We start from the raw sequence: 14,997 nt of genomic DNA, 5'->3' as shown, positions 1-14,997 counted from the left end.
CCACATGAGCCCTGAGGTTAGAGAAATGGCAGGGCCGCAGGGCATGAAGCCTAGAGAGGAAGAATCACGTGGCCGAGGCGAGGCCAGACGAGCCAGCGCCCTGGTGACCAGGTCAGGATCTCTTCCTAAAAGCACTGAAAAACTGTTGAAAGACAGCAAGTGGGGGGATGAAAGGATCAGAGGGAGGTTGCTACAAGATCACCCTGGAGGAATGTGGGGCACGGAATGGGAGACAGTGCCGTGGGGAGGCAAGGTCAGGAACTTTGGTCTGTGTGACCGCGGGGAACAGCCGGTCTGAGGGTGGAGAGAGGGGGATACCTGAGTTGCATTTTCGAGGCAGAACTGATAGGACTTGTTGATGGGTTAGATGTAGGGGTGAAGGAAAAGGAAGACTCCTGTGTTGGGAGCTGGAGCCAGCGGGTAACTGGTGATTCCTCTTCCTGCCATGCCACGGGCAGCCTGGGTGGTGGGAACCCATGGGTGGGGATATGGGGGGGGGGCAAGAGCAACCAGAGCCCTGCTTGAACTTGGGAGCGTCGGGTGCCTGAGGACCCACAGTGAAGGTGTCAGGCAGGTGGCTGTATATTCAAGTCTACGCTTGAGGTTTGGGCTAGAGACATCAAGTTGCAAGTGGGGATTTAAAGCCAAGGGATGTGATGAGAATGTCGATGGAGAAGGGAAAGGGCCAGGCCCCAGACCTGAGCCCTCAACATTCAAAATTTGGGGAGTAGAGGAAAAGCCAAAGCAGCAGAAAGGAAGTGGTCAGCAAGGCGGAAGGGAACCGGGAGACGTGGCGTCCTGGCAGCCAAGGGGGGTTACGAAGGCGCCTGTGCGGAACCATCAAGGGCTTGGGTTCTGGACTCACACTAGTTGAAATCCTGGTCCCACCACCCTAGTGCCTTCCTCTGCAAAATGACGACAGTTTGACAGTCACACAGATAATGCGTGACCGTGTTCAACAGGTGGGGGTCAAACACTCCATAACTGTTAAAATAATGATTTCTTAATCAGCATTGTATCTTCATTTATTTTTAAAGGTTATAGTCCATTTATAGTTATTATAAAATATTCCCCACGTTGTATAATATATCCTTGCAGCTCATTTTATACCTAATAGTTCATACCTCTTAGTCCCCTACCCCTCCCTTGCCCCTGCCCCCTTCCCTCTCCCCATTGTAAAATAATGATTTTTAAGTGCGTGTGGCAGGTAGGAAATGCTGCGGAGGGCTTGAATAAGGTGGAGACAAAGACATTTGTCTCCCGGCAGACACGTGCGCCCAGCCCTGGCGCTGCCCTGCCCTCCGCGGCGGAGGCTGTCCCAGGACCAGCTTGCTAAGGTTGTTTCCCAAGTCTCCTCTCTCTAGGGAAGCAGGGTTTGGGGAAAGGGAAATGGTTTCGGGGGGTCGGCGAGTCTGCAGGCCTAACTCCCTGCTGCCTGCAAGACCGAGAGAAGCTGATGGCCCACGCGCCTTTTTCTGCATCCCTCTCTGCCAGACCTCTGGTGGAATGAAGGATCTAACGGCGCGCACACAGGTACAGCCCTCGGGCCGCCTCTCACGTACAGGGCTCCTTTGTGTGAGTTTCACAGAAATGTCCCCTCTGGGTAGGCTAAGCCCCAGGGAGCAGGTGTGCCTTAGCTGAAGGCACCTTGGTGAGAAGAACTTCCTCGCTTTCCAGGGGCAGATGCAGCCCTATGCCAGGCTCACAGCTGGCCAGCGGGGTCCAGGCTGGTCAGCCCCACTCTGCCCAGCGCCTCTGCACGGCGCACGACCCAAACAGCCCTGAGCCCAAGGCAGGCAATGGGAGCCGGTTCTCAGCCTTGCAACCGACGTGAAGCAGGTGCTTGACAAGTGTCAGAAGAGTGAATGAACGAGTGAGGAAACTGGGCCCCGTGCGGGGCTGTGGGTACGTCCCGCTCCAGGTCCCCCTATCGGGAGCCCCCTTCACCACTGAGGAGGAAAGAGGCCCCGGGCCTTGGCACTATAGCTCAGCCCTTTTCAGATCCCATCTTTAGCTTGGTTTGGCCAACGATTTCGGAAAGCCCTCTGCGCAAGGCACAACGCACAGGGGAGCGGACTTGATCCCGGCCCTCCAGGGACGTGACCTCTATGGGATAACACAAGTCACGGGAGCACGGGGCAGCCTGGGGTGAGGGACTTCCCAGAGCACGCAGGGCGGTGGAGGGGTGACGCACCCAGGCCTGTCTGGGGAAGTCGTGTGCAGGGTGGGGTTTGGGGGGACGTCGTGTGCAGGGCGAGGTTTGCGGGAGCCCAGGGTGAGGAGTGATGGGTCTGCAACAGTACAGGGAAGGCACTTTGGGCAGAAGAAACAGCACAGCCAAGGTGTGGAGGTGAGACCGTGAATGGAGCACGGAGGGAGTGAAAAGGTAGCAGGGTCCTCGTTTAGAACGGGAAGCAAAAACATCTGGGTTACATTCACCTGCAGTTGGGAACCATTGAGGGTTTGCAAGCGGGGGTGGGGTGGAGGGGTATTTCCAGCATTTTTCATAGTAACCTGGTAGCAAGGAGAAGGCAAGGGAGTCCAGAGAGGACAGCCAGAGCTTAGTCCGAGCTTCAGAAAGGGGTAGAAAGTGTCCGTGACCCTGCGTGGCACCTTACCTTTGGTTAGAGGCTGTCAGCTGCCAGCGACCAGGACAGACTCTGTCCCTGTGACCTCTTCAGAGAGTGACCCTTCAGAGCCCGCCCCGCAGCGGGGGCTCTGACACTGTGCTGAACTGTGTTCTTGTTAGGAGCCGATCAGCTTTAACTTCCCAGAGCCAGCTTCCCTCTCTGCTGCTGTTCCTTCGGTACAAGCTCTTATATCTCTTAATGAGCTCAAAAGGCCCTTTGTGGGTTTTTTTGTGTTTTTTTTGTTTTCACTTGAATTTAGCCCTTGGTGAATGGGTCAGGGGAGCATCACTTGCTGTGGCTTCTCTGGCCTTTGACTCCTCATCGACCTGGGCCACAGAGACGGTTGCCTTCCTCTGCCCCGCAAGCAGTGTCCATTAGTCTACAGTCTTTCCTTAAGCACCTACTAAGTGCTAGATCCTGTGCTAAGGGATGCAGAGGTGATGTGGCTGGAAGTTGCTCATAGTTTTAGTGGGAAAAGACAATACCGATCGCATTTTTTGGAGGCTTTAGGGAAATAGTACACCTCTGTTTATGTCCTGAGTTCTGAGCCAATTAAGAAAGAGACAGGGAGTGAGATGGAGATCACACTCCCAGCTTTGTGCCCAGGGAGGCTGAATCGGAGGATGCATCGTGACTCCTGGCCTCAGCTGGGCTCCCAGTGCATCACAGCTGATCGAATTCACCCGTCCCGAATTGCTGGCCTCGCTGTCGCAGGGGCAGAGCCCAGCATCATGCCCGCAGGAGCAAGCCGAGAATGCGGGCATTCAAGGCTCCAGGCTTCCACCCTCTTGGTTGAGACGCAGGCCAGCCTCAGGCCCCACCTGGCAGGTGAACAGGGCCAGAGAAGTTGATGGCCTTGCCCAAGGTCACACACAAGGCCTGGGCGCAGGGATCGAACCCTCCATGTTCCCCTGACACTGGCTGACCAACGGGGTACCCTAGAGTCCTGGTAGCAAGGAGAAGGAGGGCTTGAATAAGCTGGAGACAGTGCTGCCTCAGAGACCCAGAGAGGGGGCCAAACCAAGAGCGGAGGCCAGCTGTCCACTCTTAAGATCTCTTTGGAGGAAAGAGGCTCCACTGGGGAGAAATGGTTTGAAAATCACCCCAGCCCTTTGCGCCTGGGTCCTTCTGTTTGATCTTAAAACGCAGGGATCAGGGAGCAGCGCAGGCCGTGCACTCGCCTGCCCCTCTGCCTCGGGAGCGCAGGCCTCAGCAGTGACATGAGCCTGCCCCTACAACTTGGACAGCACGGCAAAGAAGTCCTCGGGGGTCTGGATCCTCTCTCCCACCTTCTCAATCATGACTCAGCTCAGCCCCCGTCGTCTGTTTCCTCATCACAAGGAGGGAGGAGAGGCACCAGACCTGTAGCCGAAGACACGGAACCAAGAAGACACTCGGTCCCGTGTTTGTTTTCACGGGGACCCACACAGAACAGGGTGTCATCTACATTGTTGTGTTGGTGTTCAAGGCTCCCCCCACTGCTGCAACATACACCTTGATTCTTGTTATAAAAACTCTGGGGACTTCCCTGGTGGTCCAGTGGCTGGGAGCCCGCCTTCCAATGCAGGGGATGTGGATTCGATCCCTGGTCGGGGAACTGGGATTTCACATGCTGCGGGGCAACTAGGCCCGCACGCCACAACTAGAGAGGAGCCCGCGCGCCGCAATGAAGAGCCTGCGTGCCACAACTAAGCCCCGAAGCAGCCAAAAAACAAATACATGAAAATAAAATAAAATAAAATTTAAAAATCAAAAGCAAAACAAAGCTCTGGAATCATTTAGTCCCCGCTCTCCCAAGTTGGCCTTTATTCCGGAGCGATCTAGATGGGAGGGGCCTGTGGTGTCTCACCCACCCACAGGCAGCCCTGGGACCTTGGAAATGAACACGAACTCACCCCCAAAGGGAAGCAAGTCAGGAGGCAGCATACAGAGGGAGGAACATTCTGTATTGCTGCCCCCGCAGCCTCCAGGCTCCGGAACCTGAAACTGCGAGATACACCCCAGACTCTTCTGGCGGGAGCTTGGAGAGAGTCGTGTTACTGGAAGACAGCGGGCAGCCCTGCGTGTCTATCTCCCAGGAGGGCAGGTTTTGCAGAGGCCCAGGTGGAAGGACAGACGCGTGTGGTCTTTGTTCCTACAGAGGCCCCGTGTGTAGTAGGTGCTCAGTAAGTACCTCAAGAGAGGAGTCTCGGAGGACGTGAGGCAGGCGCAGTGCCGGCCCGGCCACACTTAGAGCTCAGTTGTATGTGAGTGTCCGAGTTTCCAGGTCTGAGAGGCTGGGCCTCTCCCCGCAGGTCCCCGGGCCAGCCCATCACCTCTGCTCCCTGTTGAGGGGGACTGACGGCCAGAAGCACAGATGGGGTGCAGGGGGGGTCTCTGCCTCCCCCGGGCTGCTCATGGCCTGAGGAATCAGTCACTGGTGTGACTATGGTCACCAGGGAAGTGAGGTGCTTAGGAGAGGGCCATGCAGTGGCATCGACACTGACCACACCCTGTCCAGAATTTCCAGTCTCCGCGCCTGAAGCTGGAGGTGGGGAGATAGAAGGGTGGATGTCAACAGAACGTGCTGTCCGGGGGCGTAGCCAGGACCCCTCACAAAATGTCTCTAGGGACACAGCCATCAGAGGGATACCCAGGCTGGGCTCCCCTTCCAGCTGGGGGGGGTGGGACGGGGTCAGAGGTAGCTTCTGGGGGTGGTGGCCGTTGAGCTGGGCTTTAAAGGGGGTACAGGAGTGACACCATCGGGGCAGAGGCAAGAGAATAAACAAAAGCCCAGGGAAACAGCGGCAGCTTAACACGGCAGAGTCCGGGGGTGTAGGAAGCAGTAGGAACACAGGTTAGTAGGGGTGGTAGAGACAGTCACCAAGGGCTCCGGATGCCAGGCAAAGGGGTCTGGATGTTATCTGGAGGCAGGGGAGACACTGTTCTCTGTAGGGAGCTGAGAGCACAGCCGCAAAGCCACGCCTGCCTATACCTTGCCCCGGGACCTCGGACAAATTGCTCAGCCTGTCTGTGCCGCAGTCTCCTCGTGTGTATAATGCGGATAAAATAATAGCACCTAGTGGATCACGGTGCAGATAAAGCAGAAGTGAGAGCACTTCTTTGCACAAAGCACGTTTGATGATTATTAGCTACTGTTACCGTTCATTCATTCGCAGCCACTTCCTGCACTCTGACTGCCAGGCGCTCGTCCAGTCGCTGGGGACACAGCGGTGAATAGTGTGAAGCTGGTGGCTTATGTTCTAGAGGGGCCCCGCAGACAGTGAGTGAGACAAACAAGGTGAGCCTCGTATTGGCCGGAAGAGAAAGCAGGGAAAGGAACTGGGTCGTGCTGGGTCAGGACGGGGTAGGGGGAGCAGCAGTTTTTAGGTGGGATGGTCAGCAGAAGCCTCCCAGAGGCCATTCCAGGGAAGACTGAAAGGGGTGAGGGGTGCACAGGAACGGAAGGAGCACTTTTCAGCAGGGTGGTGACCCCACCGGAGCTTTGCCTGGGGAGGCTGGTCTGTCAGTGGCTGCGCGGGACAGAGGGGCTGGAGGAGAGACAGGAGGGGCGTGAGGAAAAATGTCAACATTTTCTATTTCTTTGTATTGTGCTCTTCTAGCATTCCTATTCTCGTGTGCCTTCCGTTATACACGTGTGCGTATACACGTAACTTGGAGATATGGGCACAAAACATCCTTCTCTGCTAGGAGTGGAGGCCAGCAGTCAGGGCAGGAGCGGGCGAGGAAGGGACTGCCCCGGGGCTGGGAGGAGGGGTCCGTGGGCCCGGAGCACAGCGGCCACCTGAGCGGGGGCTCAGGTGTGGCTGAGGAGGGAGAGGAGTCTTCCCACATCCAGCCAACGCAGGCCCTACATTGGAGAGGCGGTGGGGCCGTGACCTCAGGGCCCTAAGGGAATGACGGATATGAGAGGACCTGGGGATGGCTGGGGGCACGGGACGTGCATGATGGAAGCCAGGGCTGCAGAGCAATTAGGGACCCTCCACGTAGGCGTGGGAGACTTGAGACCTGAGATTGGAGGAGAGCTCATTTTCCTGCTTTTTGGAAAGCGATGGCTCGTCAGTGTTATACAGTTACTAGTCCCCCCGGTGCAGTGGCTTTCCCTGGTCGGTCCAGGGCAGGGTCTGATGGAGCAGTGATTTTATGTCGTGCCCATAGCAGCCACCACCTGCTGGCCTTGTCACAGTTCCTGGCATCAGGGGAACCAGCCCGAGAGCAGAGCCATTGCCCTGTGAGGGGCTGTGCCCCTCTGGTTTGCCTGTCCTTGGGTTCATCCAGCCCTTCTTCTGTGGTTGTCAGAGCTGAGGGCAGGTGTCCCTGGTGTGCCCTGAGGATGCGTGACCTCCGAAGGCGGGGGCAGGGCCCAGGCAGGCCTCACTCCCGTCTCATCGGTGGTGACAAGTGTCCCCTCCAAGGCCGCACGGCCTTGACTCGAGTGCCTGTGAACAGTGGGCGGGAAGGACCGTCAGCCCGCGGCTGTTTCCACTTGGGGTTGGGGGCTAGGCTGGCTGGCTGGGCCCTGCGTATTCCAGGTGGGCCCCTGCCAGACTCCCACGGTGGAGGGGAGGCGATGTCCCAGGGCCTCTGAAGGGCAGTGGCCCAGGACAGCATCTACCTGTGCTCTCCTCCTCACAGCTGAAGTCTACATCGGCATTGGGAAGCCGGCAGAAGCCACAGCCTGTACCCAAGAAGCTGCCAACCTCTTCCCGATGTCCCACAACGTCCTGTACATGCGAGGCCAGGTTGCCGAGCTCCGAGGAAACACCGAGGAGGCCCGGCGGTGGTACGAAGAGGCCTTATCCATAAGCCCCACCCACGTGAAAAGCATGCAGCGGTTGGTGAGTCTGAGCGCTGGCGGGGCCTCCGGCCCTGGACCAGGGGTCCCCCGGGAAGCGGCACATAGTTCTTGACCCTCAAACCCTGTTCCCGTTCCAAAGGCCAGATGCACTTGGCCTGCCAGGCTGTCAGGGTGCATAAAGCCAGCGAGCGCCGTTCCTGTTGTAGTTTACGCAAATGGAGCTCATAGGAATCGGCAGCGCACAGCCTCAGCGACCCTACCTGGGGGTCCTGATCGGTATGAGAGGAGAGTTTTGAGTCAGCGGTCTCCGGCCAGCAGTCCAAGCCACCTTGTGGCTCTGGGTTTAATAAAGACATATTTGTGGCCCTGGGCACTGTCACTGTCATCTTGGTCTCCGAGCTGCTTATAGCAGCCACCTTGGGGGTGTCCGCACCTTGGGAAGCCTTCAGTACAGAAGTCAGAGCACTTTACCTCCTGGGGGGCTCTCTTACCTTGAGGGAGCCGAGACCCCAGCCTGTCTCCGAGGCCACTGGCTAGTGGGAGCATCCTGTCAGAGGACGGGGGCAGCCCTACTGCACCCAGAGGACCCAGGTAAGTCACCGCAGCGTCCACACTGCATACGGGTGTGGTGGCTCTGAAGCCGCACATGCCCCTCCTCTGGGTGCCCGGCCAGGAGCCCGGGGCTGCCCCACTTCTCCCCTCCCTTCCTTGCCTGGGAGTTGGCCACCCGACCACCTCGGTTTCAGTTGGGCGGGGTCAGTTAGACCACTCACACGTGGGGCACAGCGGCTGCACAGGAGCCGCCCGTCTGCTGTCCCCTTCCTGCGAGAGTCTGGATGGAGACTTGGAGATGAACCGGGTCCAGGGAGCGGGTGAAAAGCTGCTTTCTCTGGGCCTGTCGGCCAGACTTAGCTTCTGAATTTGTATTTCATTCTTAGCGGTAGGACAGCTCTGATTTCATGAGCCACGGGAAGGGAAAAGCCCATAATGCAGCCAAGGTGTCCTTCAGGTGGGCAGCCCTCGGGAGCCCAGCGTGTATGATCAGGGGGGTGTGACGTGGAGGAACGGGCATCGGACAAGGTGTCCAGGGACAGAATTCTGGCCCCGCCGTGTCACTCGCTCGCTCTCTGACTTTGGGGAAAGCCCATAAGCTCTCCACACTCGGTATCCTTGCTGTAAAATGAAAATATTCAACTAGATAGGCTGTGAGTTTCTGTCCAGTGCTAAGAGGATACGGTTTTGTAACCAATAAGTAAAATGTTCTCTAGAGGGTCCCAAAGGCTTTGTTCTCTCACCATTGCTCACAGTAACATCGCAAAATGTAGACAGAGCTGAGCAGTAACTAGTGGTTTTCAGCAGAAGAGGGCCCAGGTGCCCAGCATTAGGAACCATGGGAAACGTATGCTTCTGAGGCAGATCTGGGTTCAAACTCAGCCCTGTCCCTGCCCCTGGGACACCTTGGGCTAGTCACTTAACCTCTAAGAGGCTCAGTGTTTCTGTGCATTGAGCTGTTCCTTACCCAGTTCATTTGTGAGAACAACATGAAATGGTTTACATAACGAGGGCAGCAGAGCTCCTGGCACCTAGTAGGTGCTCATTAAATAGAAAACTGAAGACAATCATTTTCAGTTTTAAAAATAAATCAGACCTTGTAATAATTACAATCATTTAATTTTCAACTTCCCTTTATGAGCATTTTGTAGTTCAATACAGCTTTATAAATAATTTTACGTATTATCCAAACATTAGTTTGTTTGGTTAAAAATATTCCATGGCTTTTCATTTTTGTCTCACTATTGTAAGAGGAATCTGTAAAGAGCTTCTGAGATCTCCCTGCTTTTGCTGAAGTATCACAGAAGAGGTATAATCAACACCGAGTACCCAGCCTTTTTATTAAAAAGAGGCAGCGTGTTTCTACCCCGGGGCCTATGAATTATTCAGAGGAGTATTTCTTGTTCGTCCCCAAGGGGAACACATGAGACAAAAGATCAAATAGGAAAATCGCACCGGGAAAGTTTTCAGTTTCACCTTTGGAGCTTGTCAAGACACCTGAGCTCCCTGCCAAATGCCAGACGCTTTCCTTTCTGAAAGGAGCAGCAGTGGGCCCAGCGGAGGAGAGCTGGTGAGCGAGGGCCGGGTGATGGAGGGGCCTTGCCTGTTGGATCCAGGGCAACGACCGAGCCTTCTCTGGCCTGGAGACATTAGCTGTCTTGGAAGTCTCAACAGGAGAAAATTGCGATAATAATAAACTCTTAAGACTTCTCCACGCATCCTGATACATTCAAAAACTATCCAGACTGGAGGCAGATTGAGTCCGACAGGCCTACAAATTTGAGGAGTTCAGATTCTCGTGGTCCGAAACTGCCCAGTGACTGTGATTGTTGTGGGTCCCAAAGGGTGTCTTGGCCAGTTCCTTCTTGGTGACCTTGTAAATGATGCACGCTGGCCTGCGTCCTCCCAGCCACAGCCACAGCTGGTGGGAGCCCCGCTGCAGCCAAGGTCAGCTTCCCCTCCCACCGGTGCTGCCGACTCTCCCGGTGCCCATGGAGGGGCAGCCCCTGGAACCCAGGCCCCCAGCCCTGAAACATCACAACCCTCTCTTTCCTGCCTCCCACCCCAGCTGCACAGGAAAGCTCTGTTTCTTTGGCTCACCCTCTTGGTGCATAAAGAGGCATAATCTTAGCCCCAGACACAAATGAAGCACAGGAAGGGAAACCTCTTATTGAGTCACAGAAGGTCCTGCCCCTACCCTCGTGGCAGCCAGACTGCTTTGCAAGCCCCTAAGTGAAGACGAATTGTCAGCAGGGAGATCAGAGGCCGCCTTTTTACCAGGTGACGTCCAAGGGAAGAGTCGGGGGCTCTAGACTTACGGGGCAGAGGAGGCGGAAACAGATATGAGCGTTGGCACCTGCCTGGCTCTCAGGAGTGGGGTGCGCAAGTGACAGGGTGGGCCAAGGAGGCCTGGCCGCAAGGCCACGGCGAGGGTCAGAGGTCAGACTAGAAGGAGTTTGAAGGACCTGAGCGCAGCAGCAAGCACCACCCCAAAGAACCAGCCAAGGGGCTTCCAAGGGAAGGAACCGACTGCAGGCAGATTGCAGGTCATGGAAAAAGCCCAGAGGATGGAAAGTGCGTCTGCGTCAGCCCTGATGCTCAGAGAGGAAGGAGAGGGGCCAAGGGGCAGTCGGAGGGAGCCAATTTGAAGGAAGGAAGCCACGTTGTGTGTCACAGGTGGAGACCAGGGGCTGACGGTGGCCACGGAGAACGGTTAGCAGTCGGGGCGCGAGCTTGTTCCCTGAGGAACGATTGTTTGCTACCTTCTAGGGCAGGTTAGTGGGAGGATGTGCCCCCGCCCAGCCCAGCTCATAGGAGAGGCATGATTTCAGAGAAATGCAAACGCGTTACTATTGTTAAAAAGCAATAACGACTGGGAGGCAGATGGTATTCGTTAAAGTATTAAATGTATTAAAGTTAATACAAGGTCAGACTTGACAACAGAAGTGTAAATTAAACCCCAGTGAAAATTGACAGTTTTCTAATAGCTTCAGCCTTCACAGATGTGTTTAAATTCACATACAGGGCAAAGAAAGAAGAGAAGTAATGTGTTTAATATTAATAATGAGTTAGCACAAGACAAGAGAGCCGAGTGTGGGCAGACAGTAAGGGAGCGGTGAGCTGACGGGATAAGGAATCACAAAGTGATGTTGTTGACAAGGGGAGGGAATCACAGAGTGATCAGACTTTTTTCCAGAAAACCTAAAGGCATATTTTCATATCATTTTTGCATAAGTATATAACTTTACATACATTTGCATGCCATGGTAAAAAGCCTTTCACTCCCAGGACCTGAGATAAATTAATGAAACATTGAGCAACTGTTTCCACACCAGTAACCCTGTGCTCAGGAGGAGGGGGTAGAGGAGGGAAATGGGACTCACGGCGGACTAAGGGCAGAGGAACGGCCTCTGGGTGATACCACCCAGGCCAAGGACAGGCACGGACTCAGGGTAGACAGGGACACGATGACCAGGATATGGACAGGCTCTGCAAACAGGGCCACCTGCTTGCCCTCTGATAACGTCACCCTAGGCTCCCGAGGGCAGTGTGTGAGATGGGAGGGTAAGAAAGGAACAGAGGGGCTTCCCTGGTGGCGCAGTGGTTGAGAGTCCGCCTGCCGATTCAGGGGACATGGGTTCGTGCCCCGATCTGGGAAGATCCCACATGCCACGGAGTGGCTGGGCCCGTGAGCCATGGCCCCTGAGCCTGCACGTCCGGAGCCTGTGCTCCGCAACGGGAGAGGCCACAATAGTGAGAGGCCCGCGTACTGCAAAAAAAAAAAAAAAAGAAATGAACAGAGAGAGCCTTCAAGAGGGAGATGAACGTGGAAGGAAGCCAGAAAGGCTGTGTGCGGGGAGCTGATGTTGGTAAGACTAGAGGGGAAAATACTGCTGAGAAAGTAACTTATCCTGGAGCACATCACCAATGAACTCGACAGGTCGAAAAGAGGTGTGAAACAGAAGCAGATGGTGGGGGTCGCCCAGGGCGTGCTGGAGGCCGGGGCCGCAGGAGAGGGAGACAGGCGTGCTCTGCTCGGGCGGTTTTGGGGAGGGTGTGAGCTGGAGAGGGGCTGGGCCCAAAGGGCCCCGCTCGTGCCCCACCCCCGCCCTGCAGGGAAGGAAGAGGACTGACGTGTCCCCAAGGGATGGGCCTCCAGCTACGGCAAGATGAGGGTCTCTCAGAGCTAATGCCAAAGCGGGGAGAAACCAGAGAGGAAGCACCAGGGACCACGCCCTTGAATGTCGAAGGTCCCACGACAAGGCCGGACACCCGGACAGGGACAGAGGCCATCCGTCCTTCAAAGGAGGGTAGTTAGGAGACCGGGGGTGGGTGGTGTGAATTTCACCCCCTCTGCCACAGGAAGTAGTGAGAAAGGCCCACTGGTGGAGCTCCCCAAAGAAAGGGGAGGACGATGGGGAAGAGAGACCATCGGAGGCCAGGGGTCAGGCCCCAGGGGTCCTCCCAGGAGTGGGGCGGAGGCCTCCCTGCCTCAGCCTGAGGGCCCCGTGATGGTGGGTTGTATGAATAGCTCGGCAAGGACCCCCAGGGAGGCTGCAGGGGGTTCCTGCTCAGTGGAAAGACACTTTGGGGGCTCTTGTAGGTGGCCAGTTGAATAATAGAATAGACTTTTTGTTTGGGGCATGAAGGGTCCAAAAGTGCTGGCTGACCTCTGTGGATGAGGCGTGAAACACGCCTCACCCCACACCTCAGTTCAATCCAGACAGCTCCAGGCTAAAGATTTCAGCACAGGTGGCTTCGAGGGTCTCCTCCGTGATCTTACATTTTCAGAAACATCAGAAATCTGTAGTGACATCAAGTGTGAGAACTTGAGAACGGGTGCTGCAGTTCTGTTCCGGGAGCACATTAGTAGCAAAGGCTGGCAGAGAACGGCCGCGCTGTCGGGAAAGTGCATCCTGTTATGAAATACCCGGAGGCACGCCACGTCGGCGGGAGGCCTGGAAGGAGGACCTGAAATGCGCGGTGCAGGGGGACAAGTCTTCTGGATGGTTACTTCATTTTAAGTTGTTCTCGCAGCTCTAAAGTTTGAGCCAGAAGCATCCGAACAAGGCTAATGACATTGCTCGGAGATGGCGGCAGCTCTTCTGAAGTTCAAAGAGGGACCTGAAGTCGGAGCTTTCTTTCAACTGTCCTCAAGCTTACACGCTCGTCTACTGTGCGAAAATACTTCATCCCATTGCACATGACGAGCCAGAAGGGTGGCAGGCAGGGCAGGTCTGAATCAAGGGAAAGAGGTGACTCCGGCTTGCCTGAGGCAGCTTGCACTGCTAAATTATGAAACTTTGGTGTTTTTCTCTCTCTCCCTCTTTTAAAGTGTTTCATGAGACTTGGAGGAAATTGCTTGTGTCTATTTTATGATTTAGAAGCACGTTTTCCAGTTGATGCCCCTATTGGAGGAGAGATGCAGCATGAAGTCGTGAACTTTTCAGGGTGATTCCAGAGGCGGCATCTGTCTGTGTATCTGTCTAGCTTATCCATCAGTTTAGTAAGGGGTACCCAGGGCCCAGGGCCCAGACAGGGCAGGGCTCCGCATCTTTCCCTTGGAGAAGCCAGTCTTAAAGAAGGGAACTTTGATCCTTCCTGTTACTCTGGATAAGACCCAGGTACAATTAAGGTAATGAAGCCGAATGGAGATACCCTTCCCCTTGCAAATGCTGATCTTGAGAAACGGATCTCTTTCATCCAAAGTATCGATTTCTCTCTGTACATAGAAAGAATGATTGGCAGGGAACAAAACACTACCATCGTCTAGTGAGAAGCCTTCTCATCTATTAATTGTATTTCATTTACTTCCAGGATTTTTAAAATGCTTTTAAACATAAGGAGAACAATTGTTTTCTTTAAAGGAAGACTGCTGAAATATTTAGATGTCCACCTTTCCTACCCATCTGTGTGCTGTTGACAGTACTCTTTGAACAGTGTACAGGCCTTAACTTCTCTACTGTCTTTACTGACAGTATTTGGGACTCGAACTAACAGAGGAGAGGAAAGAGCAGGGCCTTCTACCAGATGCTTAGCCCCTGTTCCTCACTCCAGCTTCCCTCCAGTCCCTTAATGGTACACACTGCCTCTGAGCAACTTTGACAGCTTCAGGCCCTTCCAAGAATTTTTCTTTTTTTAATAGATTTATTTATTTATTTTTGGCTGCGTTGGGTCTTCGTTGCTGCGCGCGGGCTCTCTCTAGTTGCAGTGAGCCGGGGCTGCTCTTCGTTGCGGTGCACGGGCTTCTCATTGTGGTGGCTTCTCTTGTTGTGGAGCACGGGCTCTAGGTGTGCGGGCTTCAGTAGTTGTGGCACGCAGGCTCGGTTGTTGTGGCTCTCAGTCTCTAGAGTGCAGGCTCAGTAGCTGTGGCGCACGGGCTTAGTTGCTCCTCGGCATGTGAGATCTTCTCCGACCAGGGTTTGAATCCATGTCTGCATTGGCAGGCAGATTCTTAACCACTGTGCCACCAGGGAAGTCCCCCAAGAATTATTAATAATTAGCACGAATATAACCTTAACCTCAAAAGAGAAATGTAAAACCTCATTCACCGTATCTGATGTTTATTCTTGCAGTATGAAATATGAAATAGAGAATTTCATTTTTACTGATGGGGACGCTGCCCTTGGTGACCTGCCCTAGGTCATATTTCAAGTTAGGAGCAGAGCCAGGACAAGAAGGTAGAGTCACTTAAGAGTCTCCAGCTTGAATGACAGGACAGCACAGAGGTTGAGAGCATGGCACTGGAGCCAACCCACCTGGGTCCCAACTTTGTCACTTACCAACTGTGTGGCCTGAGATACATCCCTTAATCTTTCTGTACTTCCATTTTCTCAGCTATAAAATGGGGATAATAATGGTGATCCCCTGGCGGTGTGATTTTGCGGGTTAAGTGAGTCACACAGGCTGCCTAGCCCTCCATAAGCACTAGCTATGAGCGTTACTACCAGTCTCCATAATTTAGGTCCCACCTGCCCGTGGTGGAAGCCTCTCTGCCTCGATTTGACACGGAGTTCT

General features: G+C 54.6%; 1 protein-coding gene across 2 annotated transcripts in view; it reads left to right on the top strand.

The window, feature by feature from the left end:
- The window catches only part of TTC7B (tetratricopeptide repeat domain 7B), a 239,346-nt gene that overhangs the window by 200,016 nt on the left and 24,333 nt on the right, over positions 1-14,997 (top strand). For both annotated transcript variants that reach the window (XM_089908118.1, XM_022576286.3), the window contains one exon: positions 7,266-7,468. In XM_089908118.1, coding sequence (XP_089764244.1) covers positions 7,266-7,468 — 203 coding nt within the window. The remainder of the gene's footprint in view (positions 1-7,265; positions 7,469-14,997) is intronic.

The sequence above is a fragment of the Delphinapterus leucas genome, chromosome 2 (genome assembly GCF_059928025.1).
Source record: "Delphinapterus leucas isolate spDelLeu-1000000601 "Yukka" chromosome 2, BTC_Dleu_Yukka2, whole genome shotgun sequence".
Classification (NCBI taxonomy): Eukaryota; Metazoa; Chordata; class Mammalia; order Artiodactyla; family Monodontidae; genus Delphinapterus; species Delphinapterus leucas.
This window is presented reverse-complemented; position numbering and strand designations above follow the sequence as displayed.